General features: G+C 40.5%; 2 protein-coding genes across 4 annotated transcripts in view; one reads left to right on the top strand and one right to left on the bottom strand.

The window, feature by feature from the left end:
* Positions 1 to 6,264, bottom strand: part of itfg1 (integrin alpha FG-GAP repeat containing 1) — a 162,562-nt gene extending 156,298 nt beyond the window's left edge. The window contains 7 exon segments of the mRNA XM_078246787.1: positions 1,276 to 1,370; positions 1,499 to 1,576; positions 2,055 to 2,112; positions 3,960 to 4,093; positions 5,454 to 5,497; positions 5,499 to 5,539; positions 5,864 to 6,264. Of these exon segments, the coding sequence (XP_078102913.1) occupies positions 1,276 to 1,370; positions 1,499 to 1,576; positions 2,055 to 2,112; positions 3,960 to 4,093; positions 5,454 to 5,497; positions 5,499 to 5,539; positions 5,864 to 6,044 (631 nt within the window). The 5' untranslated portion in view covers positions 6,045 to 6,264.
* Positions 6,265 to 6,588: 324 nt separating this feature from the next.
* The window catches only part of phkb (phosphorylase kinase, beta), a 120,015-nt gene continuing 113,648 nt past the window's right edge, over positions 6,589 to 12,955 (top strand). For 2 of the 3 annotated variants that reach the window (XM_078247082.1, XM_078246914.1), the window contains exons 1-2: positions 6,596 to 6,678; positions 9,861 to 9,947. In XM_078247082.1, the coding sequence (XP_078103208.1) occupies positions 6,615 to 6,678; positions 9,861 to 9,947 (151 nt within the window). In that variant the 5' untranslated portion in view covers positions 6,596 to 6,614. Of the gene's footprint in view, positions 6,679 to 8,282; positions 8,370 to 9,860; positions 9,948 to 12,955 lie in introns of all 3 variants that reach the window. The other variant, XM_078246997.1, reaches the window with a different exon arrangement.

Genomic DNA, 12,955 nt, shown 5'->3' on the forward strand with positions numbered 1-12,955 from the left:
TGAGGGATCAGCCCAGAACTACACGGCAGGACCTGGTCAATGACCTGAAGAGAGCTGGGACCACAGTCTCAAAGAAAACCATTAGTAACACACTACGCCGTCATCGATTAAAATCCTGCAGCGCACGCAAGGTCCCCCTGCTCAAGCCAGCGCATGTCCAGGCCTGTCTGAAGTTTGCCAATGGCCATCTGGATGATCCAGAGGAGGAATGGGAGAAGGTCATGTGGTCTGATGAGACATAAATAGAGCTTTTTGGTCTAAACTCCACTCGCCGTGTTTGGAGGAAGAAGAAGGATGAGTACAACCCCAAGAACACCATCCCAACCGTGAAGCATGGAGGTGGAAACATCATTCTTTGGGGATGCTTTTCTGCAAAGGGGACAGGACGACTGCACCGTATTGAGGGGCGGATGGATGGGGCCATGTATCGCAAGATCTTGGCCAACAACCTCCTTCCCTCAGTAAGAGCATTGAAGATGGGTCGTGGCTGGGTCTTCCAGCATGACAACGACCCGAAACACACAGCCAGGGCAACTAAGGAGTGGCTCCGTAAGAAGTATCTCAAGGTCCTGGAGTGGTCTAGCCAGTCTCCAGACCTGAACCCAATAGAAAATCTTTGGAGGGAGCTGAAAGTCCGTATTGCCCAGCGACAGCCCCGAAACCTGAAGGATCTGGAGAAGGTCTGTATGGAGGAGTGGGCCAAAATCCCCTGCTGCAGTGTGTGCAAACCTGGTCAAGAACTACAGGAAACGTATGATCTCTGTAATTGCAAACAAAGGTTTCTGTACCAAATATTAAGTTCTGCTTTTCTGATGTATCAAATACTTATGTCATGCAATAAAATGCAAATTAATTATTTAAAAATCATACAATGTGATTTTCTGGATTTTTGTTTTAGATTCAGTCTCTTGAAGAGTACCTATGATAAAAATTACAGACTTCTACAAGCTTTGTAAGTGGGAAAACCTGAAAAATCGGCAGTGTATCAAATACTTGTTCTCCCCACTGTAGGAATAAAGCAGGAATCCCAGTTTGTTTCATAGAGTTTTTGAGGATAATGTGACAAATATCCGCTTGCAGAAATGCCATTTTAGTCAAACAGTCCAATTTTAAAATGAGCATTTGTGACAGTTTTCATAGCTGAAAATGCAAACATTTGAGAACATGTGTGATGGGTGTCGAGCACAACTTCCTGGAAGCGTATGCTAACCAAAAACCAAAACATTTTACACTTGCTTCTCATCGATAGACATTGCTAAAACATCACTAACTCACCAGCGGTGAAGTCCTTGTTGAGGTCAATGAAAGCGTTAGAGTGAGGGACGCGCATTTTGACAGATGAACTTAGTGCATTCCGCCACACTGGAATCCTGAAGGGGAAAAAAACCACAAGGCAACAGCAGGAGTTAAAAGCTCCACACATAAAGTAACTCAAGGTATGAGAGAATTAGAAATAAACATAGGGAATTCTAAGTGAGTTGTAAAATGATTACATTACCTGTTGGTGAGATAGCACACTTCAGTGAGTGGGGGGTTGACGACTCCAAAAATGTCTGGGATCATGTCCCCGTTGAAACTGTGGGGAGAGTTTCACTTTACTAAAACTTACACTGACGTAACAGCTTAATAGGTACATAGCGTCCAAACTTGTCAACAAGACTGGCGATGGTCATGTTTGAGGCCATAGTCAAGTCGTGGTGTTGTATTGGACTGCATTATATAAAAATATGTTGTCCACATCAATTTGCATAAATGAGGAGGGCAACATTTAATATATGGTATTGTTTTTCATTTGATTGCACAGCTGTATCTAATAAACAGATGAGTCAGTGTACAGCACAGTACAGTTTGTGGCATCTTTAAGCTTATTTAAAATGGGATATATAATAATAAAAATAAATCACACGTGTTTTGAGATGCAACAATATTTTAAAAACATTTTGAATTTGAACAATTTGAACATGCAAATCTAGCTTAACTAAAAATAAGGCAATTACTTTTTTTTCCCGTGACCAGCATTATAAGCAGAATATCCAAAGCAGACTGATACTTACTCCATAACAAGGGGTTGATCTGTAAAGGTCTTGTTCAGCCTGAGCCACCCACTCATATCTGCATGAAATGAACAGTTTCAAAGGGCCCTTAGTAATGCTTAGACAAAAAACACAGCACAAAAAGTCAGTGGGCTGGTCAAATCAGGCTAAACTGATTTTATTTGAGGTTGTAAATGAGCGCTACTCAAAAAAAACTTTAAAATGTACAATACTTGCTAGGGCTGGTAACCAAATTCAATACTTTTTAGGCACCGACCAAATTGCCTCCTTAGCATCGAATATCGAAAGATGCCTCGTCATTCAATACCTAAGAAGTTAATCTCATCAGCGTCAGTGAGCCAATAAGCATGCAGCATGCTTCTACCAAGATCTAATAATGCTGCTGATTGGCTGTCTAACGTTACACGCAGTGCTTAATTTGTAAAGTGGGAGGTCCCGGAGCACAGAGGGGGGGTGGATCCGGCGACTCAAAACAGGGGTTGGAGGTAACGGATCAAAAAAATAAATAAAATGACACTGCCTACGTAGCTTCTCTGACTAAAACAACCTAAACAACACTGTGTGTACATCAGGGCAATGATTTATTTTTATTTCATGGGTACGAAATGTAAAAAAAAAAAATATAAAAAAAAAAAAATACACTGCAACAATCGTCACAAGCAGCAATTATCCATCGGACTATTAAATTAACCAAAAAACCACCGTGGTCTCCACATTCTTGATCGGCAGAAACGGTTTCTGCTGGTTTGGGATCCGACTGGCCAGCGTATTTGAAAAAGTTAAGCAAACTTTGTTGTCTTTTTGACATTTTCCCCCTGAGTGAAACGAGGCTAACAGCAATCTCAACCAGCACAAGCGCCTATGTCACTTGAAGTGCAGCGCCGTGCTGTTGAAGTGCCCCCCCCCCCTCCGTCCGTCCCTCTCCTCCCTCCGTCTTACCCTGAAAATTCACCTCAAAATGCATCGAAAATACAAACATAAGACTTTTGTGGAACTCCAATGGGGAATAAAGACTAACAAGACAGATAACAACACTGAACACTACACAAACAGTCATTTATTTTTTTCATTTAGTTGATTCATTTTTCATGGTGACACAAGGAGGTGCCGGATCCAATAAAAAAGGTTCCGGATCCAACGTCGGAGGTGCCGGAACAAGTTCCGGCGTGTTCCGGCTCAAATTAAGCCCTGGTTACACGTCAAATGTTACACGTCCAAGAGACACGCAGGAAAAACAAACAAAAAAATATAAAAATTAAATATAAAAAGATTTGTACCGTTTTGTGGAATATTGTAATTTATTTTTGTTAAAATGGATTTTATAAAATTGGTATCAAAAAAAGTGTCGTTCAGGAAGCGCTATCGAAAATCTGTGAACGCTACCCAGCCCTACCTGCTGTAAACTTTGTATCTGACATGTTTGCTAAATGAGCATCACCAAGTGTCTTTTCTTCACTGTAAAACATCTGTCTATCTAAAAGAATCATATTCATATACATTCTCCTTAACAGAAATTCTGTGATATTGCATGAAAAGCACAGATGGAACTTATAACATTAACGATGGCTCCACTCCAGCAATTTCAGCAATGCAATGCAGCAATTAGTTATGCTTAGTAGCATCTGTGTTAAAATGTCTGCTGTAAAAAAAGGTCTACTCAACCTTTCTCTCTGATCATGTGCACCCACCAGGGGAACCCCGCCCCAGTTTGTAAACCAATGATTTAGTGAAACACGTGTTTCACAAGGACATTAAAAAATTGCAATTAACAACAGACTAAAAAGTATCCATGGACCGTATCAAATCACATGTGCAAAGAAGAGTGAGCTAAATCCTTCATCAGTGTTCTCTGGCCTCCACCCACCCTCAGCACCTATTCACTGTTAAAAAAAAAAAACACGGTACCTAATGTCTGGTTGTTCCCCCAAAATATGAGAACAGTTGTGTTCTTGGAGTTCTGGATCTGCGCTGTAAGAAGGACATCCATCTGAGAGTCTCCATCATAGTCCCCTGGAACCACACTGGTGATGACCGTGTCCCTGAACAGGAAGAATGGCCGTTAAAATGAGAACCAATGACACGATGCGCCTGCTTTTGCTCTGCTCTAACTTTCTTAAATTAAAATGAAGAAAAAACTGAGGTGGTTGTTTTCAGAGCAAAAGAGGAACGATTAAAAGTCAGTGCTCAGCTTCAAACGATAATGTTAAAAACAACAGACAAAGACAGAAATCTTGGTGTAGTCATGGACTCAGACCTGAATTTTAACAGCCACATTAAGACAATTACAAAGTCAGCCTATTACCACCTTAAAAATATATCAAGGGTTAAAGGACTTATGTCTCAGCAGGATTTTGAAAAACTTGTCCATGCTTTTATCTTCAGTAGACTTGACTACTGTAACGGTGTCTTTACAGGTCTCCCTAAAAAAATCAATCAGACAGCTGCAGCTGATTCAACGCTGCTGCTCCAGTCCTCACTAAGACCAAGAGAGTGGATCACATCACTCCAGTTCTGAAGTCTCTACACTGGCTTCCTGTGCCTCAAAGAATTGATTTCAAAATACTTTTGCTGGTTTATAAATCACTAAACGGTTTAGGGCCAAAATACATTTCTGATCTGCTGCTACACTATGAACCCCCCAGACCTCTCAGGTGGTCTGGGACAGGCCTGCTTGTTGTCCCCAGAGTCAGAACTAAACAGGGGGAAGCAGCATTTAGTTTTTATGCTCCACATATCTGGAACAAACTCCTAGAAAACTGCAGCTCCGACTGGGGGATCCCGAGGCGTTCCCAGGCCAGGTTGGAGATATAATCCCTCCACCTAATCCTGGGTCTCCCCCGAGGCCTCCTCCCAGCTGGACGTGCCTGGAACACCTCCCTAGGGAGGCGCCCAGGGGGCATCCTTACCAGATGCCCGAACCACCTCAACTGGCTCCTTTCGACGCGAAGGAGCAGCGTCTCTACTCCGAGCTCCTCACGGATAACTGAGCGTCTCACCCTATCTCTAAGGGAGACGCCAGCTACCCTCCTGAGGAAACCCATTTCGGCCGCTTGTACCCTGGATCTCGTTCTTTCGGTCATGACCCAGCCTTCATGACCATAGGTGAGGGTAGGAACCAAAACTGACCGGTAGATTGAGAACTTTGCCTTCTGGCTCAGCTCTCTTTTCGTCACAACGGTGCGATAAATTGAATGTAATACCGCCCCCGTGGGGTATTTGCCTTGCCTAATATATAACTATTCCCTCCTAAAGAGTAAACACAACCACCCTGAAACGTGAGTCACCTTCTCAGTGCTGACAGACAAAAGGGAATTGGCATGACATGACATGTTCCATATAATGTGTAAATGGACTGTAAATGGACTGGATTTGAAAGTGTAAACTGAAAGTGACATATACCTTGGGAGGATATCCTTTGTGATGTTAACTTTGGGCTTGAAGTAATGGGGTTTTCGAGTCAGCCAAGAATATCACCAGTTCAGATTCTGAAACAGTAAGAAGTCAACAAAGGCAGGAAGTCAGCGTTATACCAGTTAGGTCATTTCATCTCGTTTTCAAAGAGAGAAAGGAAAGGCCTTGTAATGTAACATTAATATAATATAATATGAAGCACTCTAGAGGTAAATCATTATGGACTTGGAGCGGTTCTTTTTTTATTTTATTTTTTACAATTTGATCAAGTTTTATCGCGATATCCTTAAATTAAAACTCGCAGTAGATATTATTAAAACCTTATACATCAATTGTGCAAGCAATTCATTAGCTAACACGACAGGAAGCAAAGTAACGTTACGGAAGCATTAACATACGTTCTCTGATAATGAAGATGTCAGTCTGCTTATCCGCGTAAAAGTCTCCAAACGCTGCCACCGTCCCATAGTTTTCGGCACCGAAAAGGTCGGCCGTTACATCCTGAAGAGCAAATGCGTTATGTTTTCCCACAAAAACGAACAAAAATGCCAAAATATTGAGTTGAGTAAACATCCACATCCTTCTTCTAGTGCAGCTCCTCACAACAACACCAACTGGAATACGGCACACAGCTTTACGACAAGCTGAAATAGCAGCTACCTTTGATTTAATGACTCATTCCGTTAAATATAATTTTTAGATTTTGATAGCTGCTGTGGTAATTTCATTGCATTAGAAAGAGGTGGAAACAATGTACAGAAATAAGGCTAAACAATGACATATTACAGTTTCCTCGTTTACGTCAGTGTCGTGCTCCGGCCTGTTTGAAGGTTGATAACTGTAACAAGTTAAAAAGATTTAGGTAGAGCAAAGTCGGAAGTGAAGGAAGTTTATCTTCAGAATAAATAAAATTGTCAAGCTCAAAAATAAATGAAGTTAAGACATTATAACAAGCACCAGACACTGATACTCATTAATATGGTGTGACAATTTTTACTGTAATGAATTGTCTATTGAAAGGCAACCTCAACTTACTGAAATGTCTGTTGTTCATAACGATGGGTGACCGGAAGCCTTACCTGTTTTATTTTGAAGGACAATAGCGGAAATCCTTGAACTTGCTAGCGAATTTGACCCAGTAGTGTAAACATGGCGAGCCTCGCAGATGTCGGCTGGAAACTCCTGGAATTCAAAGCCCGATCAAAAAGATCAGGTCAGACTTCTCTTTGCATGACACGGTGCAGTGTGACCCGTCTGATTGTCTCTGTTGAGCCGGTGCTTGTGTGAGACTGTTAGTCTGTAAAGCCACTGTACACGGGTTCATTTGGACTTGATATGACCATTACATTTGTCCACTGACTGCAGTGTCGGTACAAGCGTGAAAGGTCAGAGGTGTAAATGTGCAGCACTCAGGGGCTATTTTAAGAGCTTCTCACAAGTTTCCTTTCGCTGTTACATCTCACCCATAGTTAACTGTGTGTGTGTGTGTGTGTGTGTGTGTGTGTGTGTGTGTGTGTGTGTGTGTGTGTGTGTGTGTGTGATTAGAGGGCCCGTGGAGGCTGCAGACTGCTATCCTTGCCGGTAGTCAGTCTGTAATCTTATCATAAAATCTTGAAGGTTGTTATACAATGCAAGGATAACAGCATCTCAATAACTGTTTTGTATCACCACATGTAGAAAACACCATTGTTTTAGGTGATACACCTGATACATTATGATCATGTCTTTCCAAACTCACTCACACACACATTAGCCTATACATCTATTTAAGAGGGACTCCAGTGGTTGTAAATGTAGTCAGCTATTCTACCTGTAGTTTTTTGGCTTTAGTAATACTTTTTGGAGTGGTAAATAAAGATTTCATAAGATTTTACCTCCATAAATATGCTAGTAGTGTAGTGTCATAATAACTGCTGTTGTTTGGGAATTCTGTTATTATTATTATTATTATTATTATTATTATTATTCTGCTAAAAGGCAGAAAACATATCCTGATCTAAGGCCAAATATAATTCTTTCTATTAATTGTAGCATTTTATAAGGTGCATCCTACCTCATTTCATTTGACGGCAGTATAAACGCAGCAGTGCATCATTCTGAAACCATAGCATTTTGAAGTGAACGTTATGGAGCATAAAGGGCAATAATCAGTCAAGTGATGTCCTAATTTACTGATGTACTTATTCTAAGTTCTTCTGATAATTACCATATTATGGTAACTCATTGTGCCTCTGTATCTCTCAAGGGTTAAAATAACTTGCATTCCTAATAGGGCTGCACAATATGAGGAACATATGCGATCGATATGCTTTAACGTTGCTGAATATTGCCTTGACGATATTAGTTGAGATAAAGAAACAGGTAATGACGTGAACTCTGTTCTGCTGCTTTCAGTATTCTGCTAAAATAAAACCAATTGCTTGTCAAATTTAAAACTAATGAAAGAAAATCATTTCCAACTTTCTTTTATTGAACAAATTGAACATTGAGTTGAATCTAAAAGGCAGCACTAAACAGAGAATGACAGTTACATTTTAAAGAGCAGTTTTCTACTGATATTTTCTTTCGACCATCTCTGGTGATATGTTGCAGCCTTTCGCAATGTACTGTAGTTATTGCGGCAGTTGATATCGCGATGGCGATTTAAAAAAACCCGATATATCGTGCAGCCCTAATTCCTAAGCAAATACAATGCATTGTAAATCCTTGCATGCTGTTCATGATCATCATCATCACAGAGGGTGTAATTCATTGTTGATTCATGCATGTCTAAAATCTAACTCTGTGTTACTAACTCCTTCCTGTGAATTGCTGTAGATTTGTGATTTAGCTGAGAGAGACTTTTGAGAATGGCCGCTTCAGTGGCTGCGAATGCCCGGCCTCGTCGGGACATTAAGAGACTTGGTAAGTTGTAGCAGCATATCTTAGGAAAAACAATGCAGTCTGCCCCACACAGAAGGCCAGAGAGGACACGGGTAAAGATAACAAGAAAATAGTTTTGTTATCTGGACATAAGGAGGTTATTATAGGTCACACAGCATAATTGAAAAAAATAGTTTGCCTTCATATGTTGTGAACTGAAAATCACGAATAGGCTTTTTATATTATTCATTTTCTCATCGCCTTGAATTGTTTTTTTTTGTAAGCTGACATATCTATTTTGATAAATTACTTCATATTGGTTACTTTCTTTCCTAATTATGACGAGACAACTAGCCATGTCTAGATCACAACATAATTCCTTTTTGATCATATGAACATAGACAGAGTAACACGCTTGTGCTCTCTTGGGCTGTTGGCAAACCCAATGTGCAAAATAGTGTAATATTACCCATAATCTACTGTGTGTCTTATGTTGGTTTAGCTATATGTAGCATCGTTTTGTTACTTCACAGTAAACATGACAGGCCAGGAAGGGACACCAAATTAATATACAGTATTAATGAAGTCATATAGCTTATATAGTATATAGTCATATAGTCATATAGTATGTATGTATATAGTATGTGTGTGTGTATATATATATATAATAGTGTTAGAGGTCTGCATTAATGAAGTTAGGATTGTTTAAAACCAGCCAAACACCAGCTACCCACATTTGTCTGATCTTATGTTAGAAATTAAAATTTTAATATTAGACTTCCTCTATGCTCTTTCAAAGTGTTATCTTAAAAAAAGAGATGGATTGGCTTTGTCCCCTGCAACTTTTAAGCTGATGGAAATTATGCTAATTTCAGCCACAATGTGAATTTTTTAGTACCTGTGGTATTGACCCAAGGTCGAACCTATTAAAATGCAAATCTCAGCAAAGGGAAAAGTGTCTGAAAATAGAGAAAGTCTAACAGATGGGGGTTTCCCCTCAAACGTCATCTCTCTCTCAGCTCAGAGGAAAATGTTAGGAAATATCTGGTGGCGAGCTACATTAGCATTTGGATTTTTAGCTTGGGGCCAGAATATTGTTTGTTGTGCTGAGCCCTTTGTGAAGCAGGATATTGCAATGAAAAACAGAATTTACTGATGGCATGTGTCTGTTTTTTTCCTTTTATTTCATATTTTCTCTTAAATGAATTGGTATGAAAGCAATTTGTTGAAAAGATGAGGTATTCACAAGCTACTGCCAACTGCAGACCTTTCTTCATCTAGACATATTGGAATGCATGAAATAAGACTGAAAAAACTGAGGAGTCGCCATGTAACTGTTAATATGAAAACCATGGTCCTTTATCAATTTGACCTCCGTCCAGTTTAGTCATCAAGGCAGAATGTTAATGAAGGTGAGGAGACATGATTGAGAATCATTTTTAAAGGATTTATGAGATAACTAAGAAAGCTATTTTCAGTATTTGGAGCAGTAACATTTTAAAGTTTGTGTGTAACAAATGCATCCTTCTTCAGGTTCCATCTATGAACCTCTCAAGCTGTCCACTCTCCAGCGTGAAGATGAGCCCCTATGGGAGAAGCTGGACCGCTACTACAATGCCGGTAAGTACACGTATTCACTGTTAACAACCTATCAATAGTATGAGGCAGGGGTCACCTAAAATGTAGTAGGCATATAATGCAAAGCTATCTGAAACAAATGGCACTGTTGTGAACAGTTGTACCAAGTAAAGTGTACTGTTTGTGTGATTGTACACACTGTTTGTTCCTGATGCCGTGTTCCAGGAATTGATCATTTTTCTTTCAGGCCCACCCAAAACGCATGGTCACACTGTTGAGCTAATGTATACGGCGATAAAGCCAGCAGTTGTTATGTAATAAACTCAAATTGCAGCCTTGGGTATAGTGATTACAGCCTGGAGACAAACTGTACAATATTGTTTAGACTGAAATTGTTCTGAAATCGTCTGGCGAGGTAAAAGCAGCATGGGGTTCCTGGGTGTTACAGAAGCAAAGACTCACCTAGCGTGCACTGACCTGAATTTAATTCCACGCAAAGGTGTCCTGACTTGGCACTGCACTGCACTCAGCTGGTAGTGTTTGTAAGTGGGCAGTCAGTGTAGAACCATGTGGGAGTTGCTGCACTAGATAATCCCACTGTTTGGTTGGGGGTTTTCAAGGACAGGAGGGCCCCTTACACACACACACACACACACACACACACACACACACACACACACACACACACACACAGAGAAAACAAATATGTTAGATTTGTATTAACTGTAGTAGGTTTGACTGCAAACCTGCTAATATTTTTGAGCTTTGTCAGCCGGACACTGGCACCATTTCACTTGCATATGTGTGTTGAGAATGTGAAACAGTTATTTGGTTGCACTGGGGCGAATGACTGACTGGACCCGGATTGGCAGTATACATTGATTGGTTAAACTCTGATGCTAACCAATCAGTTATGGAATCTTCTATGTCTCAGATTTTTAGCTGGAGCTAACCCTCAGATCTTATCAGCTGTTGCTAATGCACGTTCATTCTGTGAGGAGCTTGATGACAGGCCAAAAGAAAACTTGGCTGTTGCCAGGTTTTGGTGCTCTCTGCAAGCTGTCTATACACAGCCGGATGATTTATGTACATGTTATTGTTTATTATTTCTCAAACATATTAGCAATATCAAACGCGTGGCATTGTTTTCAGTTAGCCTAATAGCTGGTTTGATTTGCATTGAGAGATGATCTTATGGAAAGTACCCCATGCCAATCTCTAGGTATGGTGAAGGGTATGTGATGATGTGGGGGTATGGTGAAGGGTATGTGATGATGGGGGGGTATGGTGAAGGGTATGTGATGATGGGGGGACCAAGGGAACTTTATCAGGATCATAGTATCCTGGATCCATGAAATAACTGGCCTTTCAAAATAAAAGTCTGCCTGCCTCTATGGGAATTTAACATAGGGGGTGTACTGACTTATGCCCCCTGTATTTTAAGGAAGAACATTTATTTATTTACGATACATTATTCATTCACAAAGAAAATTGGTGTCCTTAAAGGTTGGATTTTCCTATCTTTTTTAATTAAGGCATTAAAATCAATTTCCAAAAGATGATTTTTTAATTTTTTTATACAACTTTAGCATGGGTTCATAAACTTATGAGCACCACTGTATTTCCCACTCATTCTAAAATACATGAATACTCCAAATTCTGAAACGCATAGCTTGCCATGAATGAAGAAATAAATAAAATGAGTCATCCCTGATTCACGAATAGCTGCTGCAACCCAATTCAGGTGATGATTCTGGCATGTGTAATCAGTGAAGAGAGATAAATACACATTAGTACTGATTACTAAATGACCTGCAGCTGGGACTGCTGCGCTGTGCTAGCCAGTGCTAGCTCCCAGTACACACAAAGAAATCCCGCCCAACTGACACAATGCTAAACATATAAGGTGCATCTCAGTTCCCTTAAATTGGGTCCCTGTTTCCTCCACTTGCTTCTCTTCCTCGCGTCTTAGTCTTAGAGACGAAGGAAATCATGGGAGGAGAGAGGAAATGAGTAAATGTGTTTCTAGAGGGATGAGCTGTCCTTTCCTCCAAAGTGTCACATGAATTTGTCAGCTGTATGGGCGGAGTAAGCAACGGCTTTCAGCTGCACGGCTCCCGGGAAGGCTGCTCTCTTGTGTCCTCACTCATGGCTCCTCGGAGATCCCTCCTCGATCCTCAATCTTCGGGGCAGGAATGAGAGCTTTGAGACGGCCTTCACGAAGGAGGGACAGAACAACTTCCGGTTCAAGCGAGGACCGAGGAGTGAGGAGCTATCAAAAAAGGGAACTCAGATGCACCTATAGTATCCTCAATTTCAGACTTCACTGTCAGCGCCCTTTTGGATGTAAACACAGTGAAACCAGCTTTAAAATAGGAGCGATGATTCCATTTGGTATGAAATATTGCTGTCATCCTGTGTGACCGGGCCATTAGGCTGGCAGAAGGTTAAACCCCAAATTTGAAATGTTAGCATATTGCTGTCAAACTTGGCACTTCAATGCCAGTATTCCCGCTACAAATGGAGATCTGCCTGTTTAATGATAGACCTCTCTTGTGTCAGAGGGTTTGACTTGTCATTTCATAAAAGCACAGGTGTAACTAATAGAATTAATGATGGTTCCATTCCACTTATGTGTGCCAGTAACGAATGCCAGCGGGCCAGCATGCACATCAGCAAGGCCCTGGCATTGCAACACCTTAACTGAATGCAGCCAATATTAATCTTATTAGTTCCACCTGTGTTTGACAAGTCACAATGTCTGCTGTGAGAATGGTCTGTGTCCACACCACATTAAGCCCCAGTGTCTGCAGGAAAAGAAGAAATAGTGAATCAGAGACATGTGAAACAAAACAACGAATAACTTGACTTTATTCAAAAGTTGTAGGCGTTGTTATATTTGGAAGTCAAATTTCATTTCATTTATTGATTTTATTTTAATGAGGTGAAAAGTACAGCTTGCTAGCGCAGTTACACAATATAACATAACAAAACTAAAATAGAAAGCAAATAATAAGACAAATAAAAAAAGAAAAGAAAACTATACAGAG

Source organism: Sander vitreus, chromosome 1, assembly GCF_031162955.1.
Source record: "Sander vitreus isolate 19-12246 chromosome 1, sanVit1, whole genome shotgun sequence".
Lineage (NCBI taxonomy): Eukaryota > Metazoa > Chordata > Actinopteri > Perciformes > Percidae > Sander > Sander vitreus.